This window comes from Centroberyx gerrardi, chromosome 17 (assembly GCF_048128805.1).
Source record: "Centroberyx gerrardi isolate f3 chromosome 17, fCenGer3.hap1.cur.20231027, whole genome shotgun sequence".
NCBI lineage: Eukaryota > Metazoa > Chordata > Actinopteri > Beryciformes > Berycidae > Centroberyx > Centroberyx gerrardi.
This window is the reverse complement of record NC_136013.1, coordinates 15,825,586-15,850,549: the sequence shown is the minus strand read 5'-3', so window position 1 is coordinate 15,850,549 and position 24,964 is coordinate 15,825,586. Positions and strand designations below refer to the sequence as shown.

General features: G+C 42.6%; 1 protein-coding gene across 1 annotated transcript; it reads left to right on the top strand.

Moving 5' to 3' along the window:
• The first annotated feature begins 1,804 nt into the window (after positions 1–1,804).
• LOC139931693 (RAS guanyl-releasing protein 1-like) lies at positions 1,805–16,947 on the top strand. The gene is made up of 17 exons (XM_071925275.2): positions 1,805–2,128; positions 2,935–3,110; positions 7,145–7,250; positions 8,782–8,844; positions 8,966–9,097; positions 9,648–9,801; positions 9,985–10,158; positions 10,963–11,079; positions 11,197–11,472; positions 11,981–12,061; positions 12,312–12,416; positions 12,591–12,700; positions 13,281–13,425; positions 13,661–13,697; positions 14,174–14,305; positions 14,941–15,272; positions 15,388–16,947. The coding sequence occupies exons 1-17, from the start codon at positions 1,992–1,994 to the stop codon at positions 15,520–15,522; spliced, it is 2,412 nt and encodes an 803-aa protein (XP_071781376.2). The 5' UTR covers positions 1,805–1,991; the 3' UTR covers positions 15,523–16,947.
• Positions 16,948–24,964: the final 8,017 nt, after the last annotated feature.

The window sequence follows — 24,964 nt, the reverse complement described above, 5'->3', positions numbered from 1 at the left end:
CACAGGCCCCAACAGTCTGAGTAGACAATAAATCTATGTCATTATTGAGATAACAGTGGCAATACAGAGGAGGGTAAGCCCACTATCTCTCAAGTGATAGCCAGCTGCTAACAGACAAGTTCTCATGACTTCAGCCTGCCCCTGTAAGGAAACTAATGAACTAAAGTACTGTTCATCTCCGGACAGCACACACAGGGGTGGCACTTAATCAAAGGGAGAGCACACTGGGGTGCAGAATGCACAGAGCTGTCTCAGACTTTATCACAGATTGTACACATTAGTCAGTGCCTTTGTCAACATGAAGACTGCGGTGTGTATTGCTCCTCTTGAGCCTGCTCAATCAAAGTCAGGAGAAAGATGGAAAGAGACAAACACTAAGCTCCAGATCTTGAAGAGCTAAACTCATTTCACAAAATTTCCTTTTTGGTCAAATTAGATTCTTTGTGGCCAAAGAAAAGCGGCAATACATTGCATTACAGTTATGTTATCTCTAAGGGTTGGTGCATCATCCATTGCAGCATATATGCAAGTCAAGTCTTGTTACTTGGCATGGTAATATTCATTGTTCTGCATGACTAATCAATAAAAGATCTGTATTGAGATAATTTACAGCAATCTGTTTTATGTTCCTTGGAAGCCATCACTGGGATTAAGCTCTCTAGGGAACAAACATTAACCAATTTATCGTTATTCATATTTGGCTTGTCGTCTGCTCTATGGAGACACCCTTATCACACAGCGCTGTTCTCCACCCGGATGACTGTTGAGAGTGTGCAGACTTCTTAAGGCAGCTGAACAGGCCTGCAGAAACATCCTCCCAGGACCCCCTATGGTACAATAGCTTTGAGCTCCATATACGCCATAGTGGAATGACTGACCACTGCCAGCTTTGGAGGAAGACCCACCCTTTCCTGTTCTGCAGATTGCTCAGACAGAAACTTGTAGGGAAACTACAGAGGGTGTCAAGGATTTACATACGTTTTGGGCCATTGATTTTGTCTGAGTTGCCCCCCCATCTGATCAGACTTATGATTTGATATAGACCAGAATAACTGTCTACTGTAGGTGGGGAGATTACAGAGGGGAGAGTGAAACCTATGGTCAAAATAGAAATGTAGCCTATATATAATTATTTCATCATTCCAACTTAAAATGAATGAGTACAATGTAACTATTCCTCATTTTGTTGAAGTCTGGAAGCCCCTCAAGGGTCTCTGTGGGTCCCCGGACTCCAGGACCCACTGACCCAACCAAATCTTTGTTGGCAACCTGTGTAACTCACAATGGGGAACATTTCCGCCCACAGTTACTCAGTAATGTGGCATAGTGTGTCATTTTTTTCAGTAGTACTATTCAACTAGTACTATTTTGATTTCAGTAAGTGTATTGTAGGCTAGAGTTACCAATCAAAACGGAAACAGAAACACAAAGTGGTTACTTCCCCTCTAAATATCAGGGTGAAGTTGAATTACACCACCATATATCATTGTCTTTAAGCCAGGCCTATATCTATGAACTACAGTTTATGATTAATTTTCTTCACAATTCGTTGTCGTCGTCTCACACTAATAGCTTGTCACTTTAAGGGTGGAAGTATAGCCCTATTGTCACTATTTTGATTTTGTCAAGCCAAAGAATGACATTAACATTTTGGTTCCCCTAATCATTCACAAGAGAGGGAACTGAGTTATCGCGATTTTTGAAGGCATGACAAGATGCATAACCGTCAATTTTGCGGGTGCGACAGAAAAGCAACATGAGTAATGTAACGAATTACTGCGCCCGCGGAGAGACAATTAAAGTCAGAGCATTAGCCTGCTTATGAAACGAGTAACGAGTAATGAGTTACTTTTTTTTTTCTGAGTGACAAGCTCCAACACGGCCGCCCACTCAGAGACAAGCTGGATGAATCTTAATTTGTGTCATCTTCATTGACGAGTCAGCACAATGCTGAGATCGCGGACGCGCACTGAGCCAAGCAAAGCGATGAAATGCTCCCATCGAGGAGAACACAGATGGACAGCCTAGTTCAGCCGCTCGTTGCCCAGTATCTCGCCATGGGATGTCAGTCAAAAGAAAACAACCAAAGCGAAAATATAACGTCAAATGAGAAGGAAAAGGAAGACCCGTAAGTTAAATAATCTCTTCATGGATTTAACTAAACTATTTCAGGGACGATTTGTGCGAAAACGTGCGTGCTTAACTTGATCGTTTCAGTAATCAGATCTTTTTTTTATGACTGTAGGCTATGTATAGCCGTAAATAAAATAATGTCTTTATTTCGGACAAGATTAGACTACATATTGTATCAGCGAGCGTGAAAAACATGTTGAACGGAGAGGAATCAAGTATTTTACCCACACACGCTTTACTGTACGCAAAACTTTTAGGTTTGGTTATTGTGCGCAATCAAATCAATTTTCCTCACTCTGAATTGTTGTTATTGTCTGGCATGCTGCACTTAGAACTGGAAATTTCAACATTTTTTTTTTTTAGAACAATCTATCCTCCTTGTTTACTGGTCACTCGACGTTTTAAACTGGATGTCCGCAATCAACAGTTATTTCCCCAACTTCAGGGAAGGAAATGAGAACAATGAATAGCATAACTGTAGGCTACAGAAAAATCCCAGGTGTTTTTTTTTTATGTTCACACAATAGCTTTCATTTTTGTAAAATATATTAGACAAATTCTTTCCTATTTGTTGTACAATATAGTTTGTTGTCTTGTAAGAATATGGTCTGTCAACAGCTTTGCAACATATACACATGTATATGCACACACATACACATAGGCTACTTCTTACAAGTCCTCACATACACACACATACACACACACACACACACACACACACACACACACTTCTCCCAACAAGCCCCTCTGTCCTCCTTGCCCTCCTCCCCCCCTCACTCCTCCTCTGTGCTGTTTCTCAAGGCGGGTGACTGCGGGATGCAGCTCCAGGTCTAGAGTCTCTCCTCCCGGCCGTCCTCCCAGGTTCCACAGGCCCGGCCCGGCCCAGATGACCCAGGGCAAGGCCATGACGTCCCTGGGACACCTCGCCAAAGGGGCCAGCTGGGAGGAGCTCATCCAGGCCTGTCTGCAGGCCTTCGGTAAGTCCGTGCTGACCTGCCTCGCTGCTCTCCAGTTGGCAGGAGTGGAAGAGTTTGACGAAGTTGAAAGACTCAGAGGAGTGTAGTAGCTCAGGTGTTTGTGGTCCACACTAGTGTTGCTGCTGAGTTACAGTGCGTTGAAGTCTGCAATTCTTTCACTGTCTTTCTTAAAAAGAGATGTGTGCGCTTAGTTTTGTTGCATTGAAGTGATGGGGTGACTTACGCTGCCCTGTGGTAATTACTTGCTCTGCTTTTGAGAAACCATCCAGGTAATTATAAATCTAAGGACTGGCAAAGCTGAACCTCATATGAGATCACACCGTCCTGTTGTGTATTTCCTTGGTTGTCCCTGATTTCTCAGCATTTTACTCAGAATAAATCATAGACAAGTACAGGCAGGCCTCCATGATCAAATGGAGGCCGGTGCATAGCATTTGAAAGTGAAATAGCTTTTCTTATCAACACAGTTGAAAAAGTTTCTGTTGTGATTTAAGATTTAGGTTTCTAGGCTGAAATCAGTCTCACTGATTCTGATTTTGCAATATTGTGTTGATTGAAAATGTTGACAAAAATGTTTTTTGATGATCAGTTGTTTATATTTGGGCAGTTTTAGGCGTTACTTGTACTTCCTAATTCAGGCAGTAATGTATCTGTATTTTTTCATTTTATGCAACATGTTACAAATTAGCCATATTATGGGCGTTTTTTTATTAAAAGAACAAAAATGATTGAGTAGGCTTTAGTTGATCAATCAAGTGAAGATCGTGGGCTTCAGCAAGTTGTCTGGAGAGCTCTCAGAGTTATGGTGATTGTGTCTCTGAAGAGAAAAGCTTTCAAATCGCCGTTGCCTGGAAACACAAATGAAGCAAGAGCAATGGAGAGGTGATACAATGGGCCTGAACATCCCTACTAACTACTTTTATCTGTTGAGAGGTAGAATAGGGCAATACTAGCCTGCTGGTGATTTCAAATTCATTTTTCTTTTCACATATCACAGTGAAATAATTGAAGCAAACTCGATAAACAAGAATTCATGAGAGGAAGAGTTAAGGAACCCCAGAATGCTTTATCCTACAGTATTTTCTGAACAATCTGTTGCTCGGTTTAAAAGTCATTTGAGTGTCATTATGCAAAATCTTCGGAGATATGTGCAGTACGTGCTGAAGATGAGTATCTCACGGTCACTGGTACAGTATGTGTCGCCTGGGGTTTTGCTGGAACAGCTGCTCCTGATAAACCGGACTGCAGCCCACATCACAGGCGAACCCCTGAGGTCCGTGGCTCCTGCCACCTTTTCAAATGTGAGAGTGCACGTAAGAGCTATTTGAAGGATTACCTGATGGCAGCTTCAAGCCCGGCCGAGCCTAAAGGTCAGCTCCCCAAACAGTGATCCTTAGATGCTGACCAGTCTTTGAAATGCAGAGCGCTGTGAGGCGGGGATCAATAGCTGTTGACATCATCTCTCTCTCTCTCTCTGTCCCTAGACCACACTGCACTGTTGCACTGCACATTCAAAAAGTCCTCAATATCGAAGCTGTGGTATATAAAAAACAATGCTTGTCATTACTGTATCAATCTATTTTTTTATCCACATTAATTTTAAGGCATCAATCGGTACTGAAATGTACCAAAAAGCTTCAAAATGTTGGATTCTTATGCTGAGAACTGAATTTTTCTATTAGCCTGGTACAAAGCTCTTGTTCATTACAGTGTGAATATAATGTATACAATATGGCATGCAAACAATGTCCATAAAGTTAGAGTGAGCCTTTATTATTCATGGGGAAATGTGTTCATGTACAGAGAGATAAGCATCGGCCCGGATCTGACTCGGATTCCTTTAAAACAAAGGGATCATCCATTCTGATAGCTTCTGTCAAAACAAGGAAATGCGGCGCACAGGTTCGGAGCGGCTGATGAATGCGTCAGATAACCCTGAAAGTAGGCCGAGCGCTCCGTGCCCAAGGCGGTGTTTGTCGTCTTACAGTATCCCTCCTATTCAAGTGCAGCAGCCCGCAGCTTTCCTAATTTTCCAGTGAGTAACAGAGCGGTCCGGAGGGGATTTCCTCTGCAATTAACCCGGCAGAGGGAGGGTTAGTGGTTGGAAAGTTGTGAAAAAAAGGATGGAGCAATTGTTTACCTGATGGAGAATCGAGGCTTCCTGTTATAGATTTTGCCGAAGGTCTCGGTTTGGGTGATTCACACCTGGCTGTTGCTGTATTTTGAAGTAAAACATGAATGTAGATTGTGAATTAAAGTAGCAAAAACATTTAGTTAGGTGATATAGTGGAGGGAAATATTATACTATTACATGTGATTTTGACTCAAAGCCCTAAATACCTAGAAAAAGAGGTGTTTTGTATACCTGTGTATACTCTTAACTACACCAAAGCTTTACTATTTTACCATATATGCTGTTATCAATACAGTAAATATTTTATCACTTGAGTACAACTATCTTTTTCTCTCTCATGTAAGTAATAACACAGACTGCTGGTAACCAGGACTGGTGAGGTCATTGACATTCACTGGGTTTAGGTGGTAGCGACTGCAGTGTGTTACAAACAGAAACACACCCCATCCAGGATGTGGGAGCAGGATTAGTCAGCTGCTGGAGTGGCCCGCTGCATATAGATAACAAAGATTAGAAAACGCGTTGCCATGGCGTCTGAAGTATTTCCAAGGAGATACTGTTTCAAAGTGGGTCCATAGAAACCTAATGTCCTTGATGGTGTCAAGATTCTGCCAGACCTTAAAGGGGAATACCACTCAATTTAACAATTCACACCTGTTGTTCTCATGGCTTTGACTTCCCAATCCAGGACTTTTTTTTTTCTTTTTTCAGACCTTTTACTGTTATAGTCTCCATGTTAATGTTTTCAGTTCATTCTCAATGGAGCTTGTCTTCAATTCATTCTCTATGGAGCTTGTCTTCAATAAACCTATATGCCTTAAACTAAATATGCCTCAACATAGACTGAAATGTCCCAAGGAATATAAACAATATTTTTCAAAGCTGGAATTCAGTGTTATTCCCCTTTAAGTCAAACATTAATTGAATGTATTTAGCCCAGTGGTTTTATGCTTCTCAGAAGATAAGTGGCATGCTGCTTCACTCAGATGGACAGGAAAGTGTATATTCTACAATTATAGGTCAGATCTGACATTGTGGCATGATGTATTTTATTACACATATATAAACCCATTATGTCTCTTTCTACATAGTCCTCACCTCAACCGCAGAGTAGTTGATGAGAGAGGGATCCCATGATGTCAGTAGTGCAGAGACAGACGACCAAGACAGGAAAGGTGGTCTGGTCACAAAGAAAGGAAGTGAGATATGAGCAAATAGCAAACCACAGAGAGTCATACAATGCCTGTTAATAATATCATGAAATGTTTTATGGTGTGTGTACATATTTGGTGCTGCATATGGCTGCACTAACCCATACTGCTCGTTACCTCCGCCAAGGAGGTTATGTTTTCGGTGCCGTTTGTTTGTTTGTCTGTTTGTTTGTCTGTTAGTAGGATTACGGAAAAACTACTGGCCCGATTTTCATGAAACTTCATGGAAGGGTGTAGCATGGGCCAAGGAGGGACCCATTAAATTTTGTAGCGGATCCGGATCCGACTCACGAACAAGCAATAGTAGCACGAACCTTGGCGGAGGTCTGCGCTCTCCGAGTGCCCTTCTAGTTGATACATAGATCAATGTTGCAATTTGCATTGATAACACATACAGGAGCACTGTTGAGTAATTAAAAGGATAATATCACACAAAAAACATTTTATTTATTTATTTGTTTGTTTGTTTGTTTGGGCTGTTGAGAGAGTCAAGGGAGGGAGGGAGGGTGTATGTGTGTGTGTGTGTGTGTGGTGGTGGTGGTGGTGGGGGGGGGCTTGGAGGGAAAAAAGATGCACACGAACGTATTTCTGTGTTGTACATCACTATGAACTTGCTGTAATAGACATATGCTGCTCCACTGTGTAGGAGTGGGGGTTCACTGAAGTGCGTGCATGTTTTTCTGTTGCAGACACAGACGGCTATGTGTGTGGGAGCAGCCACCTGCTGAACATCACCCTGACCATGCACCTTCTCCTCATGTCGTCCAGCGATCTCCTGGACAAACTCACCGCTCTATATCCTTCTGCACTCTGAGGGACACAAACGATTCAGAGAGGAATGTGGCACAAGGGGGCTTGGCCAATTTGGAGTGCCAGATATAGCGTGGGATCAGATCTTGACCGGTTTGCCGCTTTCTCTCGGTTGTCAACGGCAACGGGCAATCGAACTCATTCTTGGCTGTGACTGTAAAACTTGATAGGCAGTGGCAGTTCGTGTTTACCCCAGCTGTCAGTCGCTGCGGAGCTTTCAGATCTCTGTCATTTAGTCATTTTTAGCTCCGCAGCATAAATTTCCTTCCCTCTGTGCTGCATTCAAAGTATGCCCACTGTATTGCAAGCATTTTACAAGCTACAGTCTTTCTATTACCATCTTGTATTTGTTCCCATTCAAAATGCTTGATTCCAACCCATCATTTCCCCCACTTCACGTCTAAAAAAAAAATTAAAAAAAGCCATGTGTTTTTGTAGTGGCTTGTGTTTTCAGTACAGGGCCTGCAATCTAGGCTTCCATTCAGGAAACAGCAGTGGCGTCATGAAGCCTCTCAGAGGGGCTTACTGGCCTAGTGAGGAGCCTTGGGGTTTCAGGTGTTAATTACCTCTGGCTCTTTCCAGCACAAGTCCTCTTCAACTATATATAAACACAGACCCTCCATTGCTTTAAGAGGCCCCTGCTCACGAAAACCCACGTCAGACCTGCAGAGCGCCGAATGCACCTCTTTGCTATTTTTAACCCTCTCTCTCTGAGCCGAAGGCCCAAAAGGATACATCAAATAAATTCAACGTGTGGGTTAGGATCAAGGAACAGACACAGGAGCCATTAACAGGCTTCATCACAGTCTGGCTCTGGGATTGCGTGGGCAGTTCTTCTGCTCCCATGACGCAATTAGCCTTTTTATGTGCATCACTTCAAGCTGATTTCTGCCAATTGAGAGCCATAGTGTCAGTCTATTTTTAAAAGCTGCTTCATATGAAAAAGGAAATGCTTTGTGTTTACTGTACATAAATCCACAGTGCTAGTGAGTTGTGGTCACCCTGCACATAATGGAGGGCAGACCAACCTAAGGAATAATGTTCTCATGGACTCACAACATTGATGAAAACATGATCAGAGTGTCGTACTTACTGTGTGTGTTTTCTGTTTTCCCTAAAAGTGTCCATTGTGTAACCCTTGTTCTACTGTATGTGAAACATGGATTGTGTCTTTTCTCAGCACATTTGATTATTCACGTACTTCTGTAATGCCAGAATGATTCATTCAAAGATGCGCATCACAGTTTTCCCTTTTGCGGTCACCTCCTCCCACTTTACCAAATGTCACTTCTGTTTGCCTTTTGGTTTAGTTTCTTTAATTTTTATTAATGAGTTGTTTGCACCAGATATTCTGCAGTGTAATCAACAGCATGCTCATTATTTACCCAAAACATTAACTCTCTGTCCTGAACAATGCTGTAGATTAGTTGATTCACCGAGAAGACAGTGAGCCCACAGTTTGCTTAGGCCTCTCATCATCAATCAGCCTCATCTGTTCCTTAACTTAAGTCCTTACATTTAAGACAGCGGTGGATAATGAGCAGTCTGCAGAGTGCCAGAGGATATGCTACCTCATCAGGTCAGTGTCGTCCAATCACAGCGGGCCGAATTCTAACAGCCCACAGAGCTCACACACATTGTGGTAGTATATGAAATTGTATGTTTTGTGTTAGTCACATGGTGTCATGTTTCACGTCCAGGTATTGGATCCAGGAGTTCTGGATGATGTTCCGGTTGCACCACAGCCTGTCGGACAGCCTGGACCAGTTCAGAGAGCTGATCAGAGACCAGGGGCAGGAGCCTCTCTCTTCTCTCCTAGAGACCAAGTGGATGTAAGTGTTTATCTCCGACCAGCTGGCGACTGAGACATCAGGGCTTCATGACTCTCAGTTGTTTGTTCAGTCATAGAAGAGACTGAAACACTGATCATGATCCAGAATATAGTATATTGAGAAAATGGCTTAAAGCTGTCATTTTCACATTTATTAAGCAAGAACAATACATGATAGAAACTTTATACGTACACCACAGGTTCCCCCTATAGAGTAGTTGATCTGACTTGATTTTGGAGCACCTTTCTGCATAAATTTGCATATTAATGACTAAAAACAGATTTTCTTTAAACTGCTATAACGTCTTAATGCTTTAAGATACAGAGTTCATGTCAATACCACCCATGTGTTATGGGTAGACACGTATGCTGACAGAAATGTTTGCTAATTAATGTAGTAAGTGGCATAATTAATTAATTAATAATAATAATTAGCATTAATGGTTGTTTTTAATATATCATGGTGATTATGGCAAGACATTAGGCAGCTCAAGTGCCTCCTTTTACATTGTTGTGAATGCGGTCATGTTATGTTCCATGGTGTGTTGTAGAAATGAGCGTGACTGGTCGTGGAAGGCCAGCCAGAAGATCAAGGCTAACAGCAGTAAAAAGAGGAAGGTCTCTCTTCTGTTTGACCACCTGGAGCCCATTGAGTTGGCTGAGCATCTCACCTTCCTGGAGTTCAAGTCCTTCTGTAGGATATCAGTGAGTATGCGTACTAATGCCAGCGCAACAAAGTGTATACAGGTTGTCTTTTGTGTGTTCGTGATTTTCCTTTTTGAGAGAATACTTTGTGAAATGAAAACCATTTGGTATTTCCTCCCCAAGGAAAATGCTTTACAGCAGTTTCCTGTGCAGCTATTCATCCTCCTCTGTTCTCTCTGCCAGTTTGTAGACTATCAGAACTACATCCGCAGCTGCTGCATGAAGGACATCCCCGTGATGGAGCGTTCCATCGCCCTGTGTAACGGCATCTCCCAGTGGGTGCAGCTGATGGTGCTGAGCAGGCCGACGGCTCAGCTGAGAGCCGAGGTCTTCACCAAGTTCATCCACGTGGCGCAGGTAGTCATCAGCCCCTCGCTACCACTATTACAGTTTCTGTTCCTCTTTCGCGGGTCTGACGAAGAATTCTCACGGAACAATTCTCAACACATTTCCCCATCGCCTGCTTCTGTTCCTACGCCTTATCCAACTAATGAAGGCCTATTGTCACACTCTGCACTGTGAGATGAACAACATTATAGATGCTGCATAATTGGCGGTTGCATAATGCATATTCACAGAGGGCTGGTAATGATTCTCAAGAGCTCTGCGACAGGCTTTTAGTGCATCAAAGATTTCACCAATACAGAAATATTAACTGAGTGCAAGCTAATGGAGTCATCAAGTGGAAGACACTTAGACATTGAGGAGTTGGGAAGTAGAGAAGAGAGAGACGACTAGTGAGTGTAGCTGATCAGGCCTCGCTTATTGAAACCACTCCATGTGAAGCTGCGTGCCGCCTATTGAGAAGTGATGCGCTGGGGTTTATTGAGGCGTCAGGTGGGCTTGAACTCTGGAGGACCTCTTGCACTGTTAATGCACCAGTCTGCTGCTGCTGCTCACTATCGTCAACCTCAAAGCCCACTGCTGTGGAAATGAGTTTTGCACCATAATGCTGCTAGCTGATAGAGAGGGAAAAGCTCTGCCAAAACGAGTGAGATATCAGAGTTCAGTAAGAAACGGCCGACAATAGGAGTGGCTTATGTAACTGTGGTGTTGCGGATTATGTAACTAGGGCTATCTGGAATGAGTTTAATTGTGTGTATTTATCTGTGTGTGTGCATGTGTGTGTTTGTGTTGTGTGTGTGTGTGTGTGTGTGTCAGAGCCTCCATCTTATGCACAACTACAACACACTAATGGCGGTGGTGGGAGGCCTTTGTCACAGCTCCATCTCCAGACTGAAGGACACCAGCTCACATGTACCCAACGAGGTCACCAAGGTACGGGACGACTGGCCACACAGTCCCTTATCCTAATTATTTACAATAACCATTAGCTTTGAAAACCTCCAAAAGAACTGAAAGCTGTAGACTCACCGCTGCCTGTTCACTCCGCAGGTCCTGAATGAGATGACGGACCTGCTGTCCTCCTGTAGGAACTATGACAACTATAGACAGGCGTACAGCAGGTGTGCGGGCTTTAAGATCCCCATCCTGGGTGTCCACCTCAAAGACCTGATTTCGGTCAACGAGGCCATGTCGGACTACGTGGAGGACAACAAGGTGAACGTCCAGAAGCTGCAGGCGCTCTACAGCCACATCAACGAGCTGATCCAGCTCCAGCAGGTCCCACCCAGGCTGGACGCTAACAAGGACCTGGTCCATCTGTTGACGGTAAACTAGTAGCGCAACTTCAGGTGTAGCTTTGCCATTGCTGTTTCATGAGGAGTCTCTTTGCACCTTAGACTTGTATTCAATTATTATATAGCTTTACATGATGCATAAGATTTAAGACTTTGAACTTTTTGTGTTTTGTACCCTGTTTTAAACGCATTTGATTGTGTTTAATTCAAGCCCAAATGCGAGCCCATATGTTAGTGTGTTTCAGCATGCAGATTGTGTGTGTGTGCCTGTGTGGGTGTGATGATGATCTGCATTTATGAGTGTGTGGCGGACAAGTGAGTGAGAGTGAGAGCGAGTGCAGATTACTGTATTATTGTGCGATCTGCATGTCTTGCTTTTATCGCAATTGAACAACAGATTTTTCCTTGAAGGGCTAACAGTTTACCCCGTAACCTAGTTTTCCTCTCATCAAAACACATTTCAAGGATAAGTCTAGAGATACAGAAAAACATATTCTCTTTTCTCCTAAATATCAACGTTGCCGTCTCCTTCTCCACAGCTGTCCTTGGACCTTTATTACACCGAGGATGAGATCTATGAGCTGTCTTATGCCAGGGAGCCCAAGAACTGTAAAGCACCCGTGAGTGACAGAGGCGACTATAGATAGAGTTTAACACCTGTTCACCAGCTGGCACCAAATTCAAACCATGCCTTGCTTTTAAGCATTACTTAGTTTCTGTTTGAATAGTGGAACAATTGGAAGCCCAGTCATGTTGGCTACTGAAGAGGAGTTCAAACATAGATTTAGTGTTCTGAATCACTCAGTTAATACCGTACTTGTTTGTTCACCTGCTCAAGGCTGTTGTAATGATTGATTGATTTTCTATCAGCCAGCCACCCCCTCTAGACCTCCAGTGGTTGTGGACTGGGCATCAGGAGTGGCTCCTAAACCCGACCCCAGAACCATCAGCAAGCATGTGCAGAGAATGGTGGATGTGAGTGTCTCAGTTTAAAGTGTAGCCTCCGCACAGCTACTCAGTAATGTTGTTATATAACCACTATCATTTAACTATTGTATTCTGGATGCTGCCATTTTGAGAATCTGCTCTGTCGGTTATTGTTCACTAGCAATCTGACAACAATGGTGTTTGCCTCTTGTTTTTTCACAGTCTGTGTTTAAGAACTACGACCATGATGAGAATGGCTTCATTTCTCAAGAGGACTTTGAGAAAATTGCTGCTAGCTTTCCCTTCTCCTTCTGTGTCATGGACAAAGAGAAGTGAGTGGAGTGGACCATGTGCACTGTGGCTTGTCTGGCGGGTCACGCACTCTCTCTGAGTTCATTTGTGACTGCAGTGGAGAGGAAGCAAAAGTGGTATCTGTAGTGATGAGTGAACAGGAAACTAAAAAAATAGCTGCAGAACTAACCATAACCCTGCCACTGAATATTCACCCATATGATCTCATGCAAGCCCAGTGCAGCACAGTCCAGTACATGCAGCCTCTTACTGAACATGTTAAAATGTATATATATGTTGCTACAGTGAAAATCTGAAATCGATCCAGTGTAGCTTATCGTCACTGTGAAAAGTGAAAACCTTGTATATGTCAACAAATGTCAACTTTTCAGAAACAGCCTTGGTTTGAGATTTATCCAATGGGTTTTGAGAGGGTTTCATAATCCCAAGGGGTTGTAGAAAAGAAAAATTGAGTTACAACAGCATTATGTAAAGTGGTAAATATATGAGACAATTACTGTACACATGGGACAATGGATTGCACCAATCCTAAAAAAATATTTAGTTTACGACTAAAACATGTCTTGAGTATGAGTATGTATATGTGTTGGGATTATCCAGGGAAGGGCTCATCAACAGAGAGGAGATCACTGCCTATTTCATGCGGGCCAGTGTCATCTGCTCCAAGCTGGGTCTGGGCTTTGTCCACAACTTCCAGGAGGCCACTTACATGAAGCCCACCTTCTGCGACAACTGCTCGGGATTCGTAAGTCACTGCACACCTCAAGGATAAGGGTGTATGATAAGATACAGGAACTACTTCAGCACTGTTTACAAGTGCTCAAACAATAATTCATTTGGCTTTTTATACCATTGTTTTTATTGCTCTATTACATTGTAAAGAAATGATGAAAACATTGAAGGTCAGTTTACAGTATCTTTTGTATGCTGTTCTTCAGTTCTTTGAAAACCAGTGTTTTTCTTCCTCTTCTCCTTCGCAGCTGTGGGGTGTCATCAAACAAGGCTATAGATGCAAAGGTAATTATCTCATTGCACTCTATCTTGTGCAACTCCAGCATGTTCCATTTGTTTTTATTTACCAAATGTCAGTCAGTATCCTGCATAGATTAAACAAGCAGTTAATGTTTAGAAAAGGTACTGGCAGTGTCTGCTGTAAGACGAGGGGAGCAGGTAAAGTGGAGTTATCTTAAGAAGGTGTAGTGTGGTTTTCTGTCTTGCATACTGCGCGCTGAACCTTGCAGCACATGAAAGAATGTGGAGTCTGCAGTCAAAACCACAGTTTTTCCCCCCTCCCCCTTTCCCTCAAAAGATTTTGAGAAACAAATTGTTTACATGCCAGTAAGCATGCAAAAGGTGGTGAGAGTTGCACTTGCAGCATGCACATCATTCAAAGAAAGGAAAGTAGTGAGCGAGTACGGACGCAAGCGAGTTGATGAAATTAAACAAATGCTAGTTCCTGCTCTGACTTGTCTGCATTCTTTTGGCCCGCTCAGACTGTGGGATGAACTGCCACAAGCTGTGCAAGGACCAGGTGGCATTTGAGTGCAAGAAGAACGCCAAAGGGACCGGCGCCATTGACAGTCCCACACCAAGCTCTACGCCCATCTCCATGGGCACCTCAGAGGGTGGGTGGGGGTGGTGGGGTTCAGTGCAAACACACATACACACACAGTCACATTTAATGATATAGGCGTGCACACTCACTAACTGATACATACAGTACATTGACACATGGTTACACAGGTTTCTGCACATGCACCCTCATCAGAACTATAGTGACAGTGACATGCATGTGGCACAGCAGTCGTCATTAAGTCAGTTTGATTAGCGCCATCTGGTGGCAGAAAAACATTAAGGCATATGTGGATCATCATGCAGTGCTGTTTCATCATAATCACCATCTGCCACACTGTATACATAAATTAAAAATCACAAGTCATGATTTAATCTTAGTTTGACCTACCTAATGGAAACATACTAAAGAGCGCAGGACCTGCTGGCTGGGTGATTTCCCGCTGTCCGCTCTCTTCCGCTCTAGCCGTCATGAGAAGCAGTTTCATTTACTTAGTAATACTGAAAGCTTCCTGTCTGCTGCAAGAAAAGTACTAAATTTGGAGACTCACATATGTACCAAGGTTTGAAACACGGGGGCTTTATCATACAGCACTTCTCAAAATGGAAGGTCAAGTTCCTCATGATTGACTAGCCGCATTATTTGTCCCATTTGAAATATTTTCCAATGGTTCCCTATCGGTTGTAGGTTCAGAGGAAGGTCCTTTCCCTTACCCAGATGAATGCAAAGACTGGAGCCCGGAGTCGCCGGTCCCGTTCCACATGAAGCTAGGAAGGCCTCTGCGGGTCCATAGTGGCACCCAGACAGAGGGACCCCATCTCCCCGCCGCAGCCTCAGAGTCCAGCCGCCCTCAGCCTTCCCTCCTGGCCCCGGCGCCGCCCCCCCTCACCCCGTGCCCCAGCCCCGTGCCCCAGCGCAAGCAGCGGCACTGTGCCAAGTGGGAGAACAGAGCCTCCGTCGTGCAGAAGCCCAAGGAACCAGAGGAAGAGAGCAAACCCACCTATGAATCTCTGGAGTCGGTGAGTGTCAGAACCGTATTCCACCACGACAGATCGTTTCTGTCCCTCCTGATGTTTCTTACAGTGCATGACTGCAGCCCAGGTAGATAACATGAGTCTGACCTGTCATTCCCAGGACAACCAGAAGCTGCAGAAAAACAATGAGACACTACGTAGGAAGCTGAAGGAGACGGAGCGGGAGGTGGAGATACTAAAGACACTGCTGAAGAGACACGCCCTCCACCCTGTTGAGGAGGACTCCTCCTCCTAGCCACACATGGAGGCTGCTGCTGCCCCCGTATGGCAGCATGTGTAAATCTGGATCCAGTGTTCTACTTACTGGTCACGACCACTGCAAACATTCCATCAGTACAATGACGCCCAAGAAATCTGCATTATATCGTTTAAAATGGGATACAATGCATTCAGCCAGACAGGGTGTTTTAATGCTTTGGGACGCCGCCAATCAAAAACACCAGTCAGTGTACCACCAATAGGGTCTTAATAAGTAACTAGGTAAAGATCTTTTTCTGGGGGGTGTCAGCTTTTTGAAAGCAGCTGACAGCAGTGAATTCTGTAGCCAGTTATTAATACAATAAGTGTAGGCTACCAACTTAAAATAGTGTGAAGATGCCAACAAGCCTGAGTTAAGCCAGCAAGCCTGAGTTAAGAGTTGGAGTAAGCCTGGTGTCTGAAGTATTACAACTGAGGTAGTATGAAGTGTCAAGAAGTAGAAACCAAATTATTGTCCTTTTGTTGTATTTTATAGCTCAAAGAAGAATGACAATAGTCTTCAACATGACTCACCTTATTTAGCGTACCATACAGAATAGTTTGCAGGTGGAATAGCGTTTCCTGTGCCAAAAGTACTTAGTTATGAATACAATGGATGAACTACATCGGCTATAGTATTTTAGAGTGAAGGAGATAGCAGAATGAGCCTGATCAGCTCTGGATCAAGTTATCAGGCTAAGTATTTGAGTTTAAATATATACACTATACATATATATGGAAGTTACAAACAAAAGTCAATGGCTGCAGTAAACAGTTTGCTGCTAAATCATTTTCTAAAGTCATAGATTGAAGTTTGAAAGGCAGTTATGGAGTATGAAAGCTACATCCACTGCAGTATAAATATTCTTCTTGCTTTTCTTCTTATTTCCTCCTGGTATTATTATAATTATAATTATTATAATTATTACTATTATTTTTATTATTATTATTAACATGATGACAGTAGCCACTGGTTAGTGCACCAGAATGAAAGGTGTACACTGAGATTGGCCTAAGGTGTACAGAAGTGTTGCTCTCCATCACTGTCCCTGTAACATTTATATCAGTGTACAAGATGTTTCCAGTGCTTCTGTTAATATTTATTGTCTGAAACACTACACAGTTCATCACATAAAAAATCTGATAACTGAACATTTTATATATCGGTACTCTCATTGAATTATTTATGCTTGTGTGTGTGTTTGCATTATGTTGTTGTTGTTTTTGTTTTTTTTACTGTGCAGCCATATCATTTCTATTATTGTGTAGTCCATAGTAGCTGTATCGTGCTGTGTATGGGATTCAGTGGCATTTTCTCCATTACAAGTGTTTGTAATGTAAATACATTATATCCAGTGCCACTATATGGCGGTGCCATCATAGTTCCTTTCTCTCAGTATTGTTCTTATTGTTTGTTATAATAAAGATCTTTAAAATCATTGCCTGTGTTTCTCTCCCTGACCACTAGGGGTCCCTAAAGCCTCATAATATTCCTCCCCGGCAGTTCAGCTTTGTGTTGCTGAATTTGGATGTTTTCATCTCTGCCATGTGAAAGTAACACTCACTGGGAATGTCATTCCTGTGTGAACCTCCACAAATGTTTCACTCTAATTAGATGTCAGTGTGTTTAACATTAAGGCCGGAGATTTCTGTCTTATTAGTGAAGCTGAGAAACTTTGAAAACAGATCATTCCCCTCGTTTGTGGTTAATTGTAACTTTAATAATACATTGAAAAAGGTCTAAAAAAATATATCTTGAATTCAGTGATAAGCAGAGCAGAGTTTCATTAGACAAAATTGCAATATAGACCTGCAGGGAACTTATGCAACTAGTGAGTTTGTAAACATCAGCAATATGGTGAATGTTGGATATGTCAGACTTTAACCATTAAAATGCCGAAGACCCTGTTATTTATGGCCGTGTCCCCCTGATGTCTCAAGACTCTGCCAATCTGCTGTGTCCCTTGGGCCTCACTGCTGGTAATGAGTCCAGCTCCACAGTTAATGCTGGCCTGTAGATAATGAGAGGGCAACTGTTGGAGGTCTGCTGTTGGAGAAGCAGAGATTCAAACCAAATACCTAATCATGCTGCTTTCTTCAGCATCACTGTGGACAGCAGATGACATGGCATTGCTACACAACTCTGGCTGTTATGACTCAATACATGCATTTCTGTAGTGGTATTTCAACTGCAACACAGAGCGAGGGGTCGTAACACATTATTTTACCTCTGAAGAAATAGTCCTCCTCAGATAGAGAAAGCCATCCGACTCAAATTATACTGTGGTTACTCATTTCATGTAGCTGTAATGGCTTGCGGCCCGCTGTATCGGCTGCTAGTGATAAACCCAGCAGAAACCCAAAGAAAAGGAATAGTCTCTGAGGCACAGCAGCAGCTTCCAAGCCTAGCCTTGGTGACAGCTAATTTACTTCTATTTGAATGTGACACCCAGCTGCAGGGAAGTCACACCCAAGTCTACCAGGCTCCACGCACACTAATGCAGAATAATTTCCAATATCATGGCTGGCTGAGAAATAGTGACAGAGAGAACATGTGTTAAACTCAGGGGACGATGCCCTTGGAAAACCCTTTATTTTCATCAAGGCTGTAACGCAAGCTTTAGGGGAGAAATACATTTACCCTGACATGATAACGCTGCTATCATAAAGATAAATATATTAGTATAAAATCAATTCATGAGTCCATCAGGGAATGTAAACACGATTAATGGTTGTGCATTTAAGCCTGAAGGAGATTACAAGGCATATGTACAACACAATACAACTCAGGCCTCCATACATTAAGACAGCATGAGCAAAACCCAAACTATGACACTTCAAAAGTCAGCCTAATTATGGCAGGCAGACAGAGATGATTTATCACCCAGACATCAGTGCGCTTGGGGGAATTGGGCCATTGTGAGATACCCATAAGTTAACTAAATCTGCTAAGTCTAATGAACACACTCCGAAACTAATTAGGGAAAGATGTGGGAACATCCCATTATGTCCCCCCCGATAGCGGAGTGTGGGACACAGAGAACACAATCGGAACACAACACATTTAACACTTAGGCAATGCTCGTTTCAAACACGAAGGAGAGCGCCACAAAGCCTGTAGGATACAGCAACACCACCGCCTAACTCAACTCAGCTAATTCCCTGGATTATTAAACTGAGTTCATTAAGTTCTAATGATGGCCAAAGGAGCCTTGTGGAAGAGCGGAGAGAGGGAATGAGACAGTGGGAAAGAGAAAGAGGGGGCGGTGGTGTGTGTGTGTGTGTGTGTGTGTGTATGTGTGTGTGTGTGTGTGTGTGTGTGTGTGTAGGAGAGGGGAGGGGTCAAGAAGGAAAGAGAGGGAAAGACATGCATTTTGCAGAAATTTTCTGGAGGTGGCTTAAAAACTTCTGAGAAGCTGTGGTGAACTTTTTTAATGAACCTTGATGATAGTGGAGGAGTGGAGCGGGAGACGGGCTCTATAGGAGTTCGCCGAGGTAAACATCATAACTCACCTGTGTCCTTTTTGGCCTTTAACTGTCATGTAGTTTTATTAGTCCAGCTCCTTCATAATATGAGTAAACTATCAGTCCCTGGTAAATCCAGAATGGAGACACAAGAGGAAAAACCTGGAGCCGCTGCATCCACAATGAATTTGTGAGCAGCACTGTGGACTGTGACGGTATCCACATGGGGACATCAGTGCATTTTCTTTCTCCGAACTCTTCGCACTGCTGCAGAATGAAAGTCATTTGGGTCGCAAGAGTACAAACTAGTCTGTGGTTCCACAAATTCATGTCCCGTGTATTTCTAATGGTTTGGCTCCAGACTATTTGTCTTATTGGCATCACAGATTACACAACTTCTCTTCCTGGTCTCTTCTGTAGAAACCTAATAGCAGTAATAGTAATGGCTCCCTAATGGGTCTGGCATAGACATATTGACTGGCTACAAACAGAGCCGCAATGGTAAGAAATGCTGATTATGTATTGTATAAGAAAGAAGAGCGAGACACTTTAAGAAAGCATGATCCTCGTTATTTGGATTGGTTTTCTGTGTCCTATCATAATTAGTTTGTGTGGTTCTGCAGCATGTTAATTACTGCCTTAACACAGTAATGCACATCCTGAGAAAGAAAGCGGGATAGAGCATGTTGTTTAGGTAATGTGAGATTAATGTAAATTCACACATCACCATTGCAGCAGACAGAAGTAAGTAGATTAATTTGCACTGCTTGTTATTGCCCCTGAAGGTGTATTCTGGTGGAAGGAGATGGAGAAATAACAAGCAAACCAGTATTAAAAGTAACAATTCCATTGAAATAAGTGCTGCCTGGTGGATCAGACGTGTGACGAATTGAAGAGTAGACCTTTACAATTTGGAAAAGGTCGTATTTCATCTTCTATGCAGTATGTCTATTTGCCAATAAGTTATGCAAAATTAAACTGCCAAATTGCAGCATGCAGTTTGATGTAATGTTCTCTCCCGCACTAAGAGTGAAAAAGGAGAATGGCATGAATCAAGGCTTTGGCATCTAACTGAATGAGTACCGCAGGAAAAAAGATTGCAGAGGAGGAGGATGTTTTGAGGAAGAAAGGAGAGGAGCTGTTGAAAAAGAAGACAAACCTGGAGAGATAAGGGCTGAGACAAGAGCAGATGCTGCAGTTGCTGGAGCGACCAGAGCGCCATCGACAATCAACAGAACCTTCTGAAACAACGGATTGCCAAGATCAAGGAAGCTGAGGCAAAGCACTGCAGCAAAGGAACAGAACGAGGAGGAGAGGGAGCGGTGGGAGGAGAGAGAGTTATCCCGCTGAGAATCCCTTAAGAAGGTAAGTAAGATAGAGCAGATCAAGCACTTGTCTGAGCCAGCCTGTATCTAAACCCTCTAAACTCCACTTCCCCTGTTTCCAGACAGAAATTGTCATAATGTTGTGGTGGACAAGTTGGGTTTTTTTTCCTTCTAACTCTTATGTGCCTGTTTTGCAGCACCGAGGACTGAGCCAATATCTTCTGAAGAGGTTATACATTAAAACTTTCTTAGTCAAGCTCAAAAGTTTGTGAACTCGTGCTACAAAATCAGTTATTTACGATTATTTTTTATGCCTGAGATCTGCAGAAACTATGACAAAAAGTGAAAAAATAAGGATTTTAGGCTATAGGATGGACTCTAATTAAAAAATATGAGATTAGCTTGGAGAACATGCAGTTCACACAGGGATGGCAGTGAAATACAGTTCCTGAGGTTTCAAAGGAAAAAATTTATTATCGCCCTCTCACTCGATGTCATACACAGAGTGTACTTTCAATGAAATTGTCTTGTCTGATATATAATATATGTAAAACCTTAGTAACTGGCTCAAATGTCATTCCTGTGTGAACCACAGAATTCTCACAGTTTCTGAATGAGTTCATCCTGCATCCCAGAACCTACTACCTACTACCTAATACTAGTTTTCTAGGCTGAATAAGAACAGTATTGAATGGAAATATTGCTCAAAATATGCTCTAAATATAAAGTGATTTGATATGATATGAATTGTTATGAAAAAATTATATGAGTTGAGCAAATATTTGTCAACAACACCATTTAATCCAAGACAACATGTGTGTGTATACTTGTGCACACTATATCTTGATTATATTTGAATTGTATGCCTTTACTTCTAACAAAATGTTCAACAAGTCCAGGAGTTCAAAACATTTTGAGCATGTCTGTACGCTATATTCATATAATCATACACAACAAACTTAATCAAACATAAAGATTGTTGTCTGTGATGACTTTAAAGCAATGAAACATGTACAAGCTTGTAGATTTTCCATTCCACTTACTGCTAAGTCTTGCAAGATACAATAAAACAGAGAACATTAACTCTGAATTAATTTCTGTACTCACACATTCTCTATTGTACTGGCAGGCCTTTATTGTTTTCCTCGAGGCAAGACCTTTGCAGCTGCTGCACCTCAATTTGCATACCAGAAGTGTACACAGTACATTTACACAGCGTATCTCCAAACAATGATAGTTTGCTCAAAAATGCATGTTCCAGCAGTAGCAGAGCTATCAGATACTGTAATAGCTTGTGGATTCCCTAGAAGTAGAGAGAGGAGAGGAACGGGGAAGACAAATTTAATAACTGAAGCAATGTTTTTTTATATGAATACATTATGCACAATGTGATAGCACATAAAATGAATCATCTGCAATAACTGTAGCATGTCCACCGAATGCGGCCCTATAAAAGGTGAAAATACAAATTAGATGTAATACTATACTGTTAGACAAATGGTACACAGTGGCAGCAAGCTGCATATCATATTCAGTTATGTCTCCCTGACGGACTTAATTCACTATAATTAGGCCTTAGATTGGAGTGGGCCAATATTTCCAGGCACCTGATTCAACACTGCAAACCTGACTGTGCGTGTGGTTTTCACTTAAGCACACAGTGTGTTAATGCTAGAAACCAAAGGATGCTCAAACTGCAGGCAGCATACCTACTGAAACACGACCACTGTTAGTCTTCATGGAGTAGAGTTATAATGGTGCTTAGAGTTGCCTCAGAAGTCTTTTCCTGTATTTATATATAATGATCTGTTGTTTGTTCCAGCAATAAGCTTTGGTCCCCAGAAACACAGAGAGAGAGAGAGAGAGAGAGAGAGAGAGAGAGAGAGAGAGAGAGAGAGAGAGAGAGAGAGAGAGATAGAGAGAGCGACCATCGTCCAACGCCTTTCCAGCACGGCTGATTGAAATAGCCACAGGACTTTAATGAATGACAGCAGGTTATTTAAGTGGCTGCTGGTCGCTGGTGGCCGACCACCCGCAGCTCCCTTCTCCACTGATCCTAGATAGGAGGACAATCCACATGTACAACACAGTCTACATGAACCGCCCGCAGGATATGGTGATAGTGATAGTTTCTTACGGTGGTAAGTACACAAAGCAACCAATATCGCTTACTTCCCAGCGCCGCTACATCACTTAAAGGTCCTGAAATGGAGCCGGTTCTGTCATTCATTGAACACATCTACTCTGCATTCTCTTTGAAGGTCAGACCTCCGAGAAAGAAGTGGGAAGTAAAAGCTGCATAGTCGCTCGCGTGGGGAAAGAAATAGGTTGGGCTACACTGAAGGTAATCCGGCACCCATTTTAGGCAAAACCAGCTGCCTTTCAGCTGTATTTTAGAGCGTGGCCTTGGCACAGCAAGATAAGGCCAACAGAGGAACCGTTTTCACAGTCACTCACCAGAGATTTCAAAGGCCTGGATGGATCTAGAGGGAGTTGATGTGCACCGACAGCGTATTAAAGTCTCCCAATGAGGCACATGAGCAAAACATTCCTCCGGGTTACTGTCAAAGTCACAGTGAGGAGCCCCTGTTCAAGTCAAAGATTACAGGAGACTTGTATAAGCCATTTAGGATGGATGCATCATTTGGATATCTAACACGTTAAGAACTTAAACTGTGAAATTTCATTGACAGATATTTTGGACAGCCTGCTTTTTTGAATCGAGAACACAGCACAAAAACCCCACTCAGTAAGAAGACTCCTGCCTGCTACTTGGTCTTACTTCCCACCTTTGTTTTTCATTAAGATCGTCAAGGATTACCACGCTGATCCCTGGAGTCAGGCGTATGATGGGCGTAAGTTAATTTGGGTCAACTTGAGAGAACTTAAACACATCACACACAACTCTCCACCATCTGTGAGCAGCCGACACACAGGGAGCGGCCAACTGTTCTGCTTAATGTGATTTGATGCCTTCCTCCCCATAGGCTTCCCTGGAGAATGACCATTAGCACTGTATTCACTTTCTTCAAAACAAGCTAATGGGAAGTGAAAGATGGTCCTCGTTTGTTTCCTGATACTCGAGCGTCTCATGTTCACCTAACGTAAGAGAGACACACCTTGGCTAAAATTGCTCCAGCGGAGGCATCGGCCGTGAACGAGCTGCTGGATGAGTCAGGGAGTCAGTCAGAAGCTGCAGCCTTCCGATCGACCCGCGAGGTCCAGAAATATGACTGACTCCTGACCTTCCCCTGCCTAGCGAAGTGCTAAGAGCGTCAGAGGAGGACACCCACAGGTAATGTGAGTTGACAGCTCAGGCTAGTGCAGCCACAGCTCTTCATTTATACATCACACCGCCAGGAAAGCTTTCACCCAGCATGTCAGAAAATCTCAAACTCGCCACATCCCAGAGGAACGGGCGAGAGGTGCGATGCTGTTGGACAAACTGAGGGAGACACCACGATGCTTCTGTATGTTGGTTGTGAGTTGTGGGTGTTTTGATGATAAATCAAGATCTATAGTTACTGTACACACACACACACACACACACAGTCATGGCTAAGCAGGAAAAATGTACTGTTGTGCACACTTGTCCACGCTTGTTCACGCTTGTAGATTCCTATCTGGTGCAATTGTACCAGTATTGTACACATAAATATATTCAGGATACGTTATTTTTGGACTACACACAGGGGGTGAGAGCAGAATTCCTTAGAAAACCTAAATTAATGTACAAACAAAAGGGAAGTGGAAAGGACAGAAAATAGAAAATAAAATGAGCCAAAACAGAGTCACACTTTTTATTGTATCATGAGTTCCATACCAAACACTGCATATACATGTTTGAGAGAAAAAAAATGGTAAAAGGTAATCATTCAATATCTCTAAATTATAAATGACTCACTCTGTAATAGTGTTTCATAATTTAAGTTATTATCAGTATCTCTAAAAATCCAGCAAAATGTTTCATCATCCATGGTAGTGGCAACATGTACTTCCATGCATCGCTATTAATGCACATCTTTTGATATTTTTGCACAAAAGTAACGCTTCATGTTTTATTCTATTTATTGTTAACAATAAAGGAAACACTCCAGATGGAGATGTGTCCTCTTCTCAGTATGACTGTCTCTCCTATTTCCTGTTCTGTCACATGCGAGCCTGCCAGCGCATCCTGAAGTAAAGGAATCTTTACATGGAACAGCTCCATTTAGTGTGAACATTAGCATTTCCACTTGGCTACATCTAATGACTTGTTTTTGAATTGTTTTTTTGTAGGTGAATAAATATATATTTTCTATTTGTGCAGCCTCTAAGATATTGTAAAATGTTATAATATATGCATGGTAATGCTGAGGCATAAAGGGAGAGTGGTAGCATCTCTATTGTGTTTGCTATTCTAACCCAGATAGCCCATAAATATCTGTACTGGTGATTCTTCATCTACACCAGCCTCTCCCTCTCTCTCTCTCTCTCTCTCTCTCTCTCTCTCTCTCTCTCTCTTTCTCTCTCTCTCTCTTTCTCTCTCTCTCCCTCCCTCCCCCTCTCCTTCTCATACTGGGTAACCATGGTTACCTTAGGTGTCACTTTGACAACCTATTTTAAGAAACTATCATCCCTTATCCCTTATCATCTCTTATAGAGTATTAC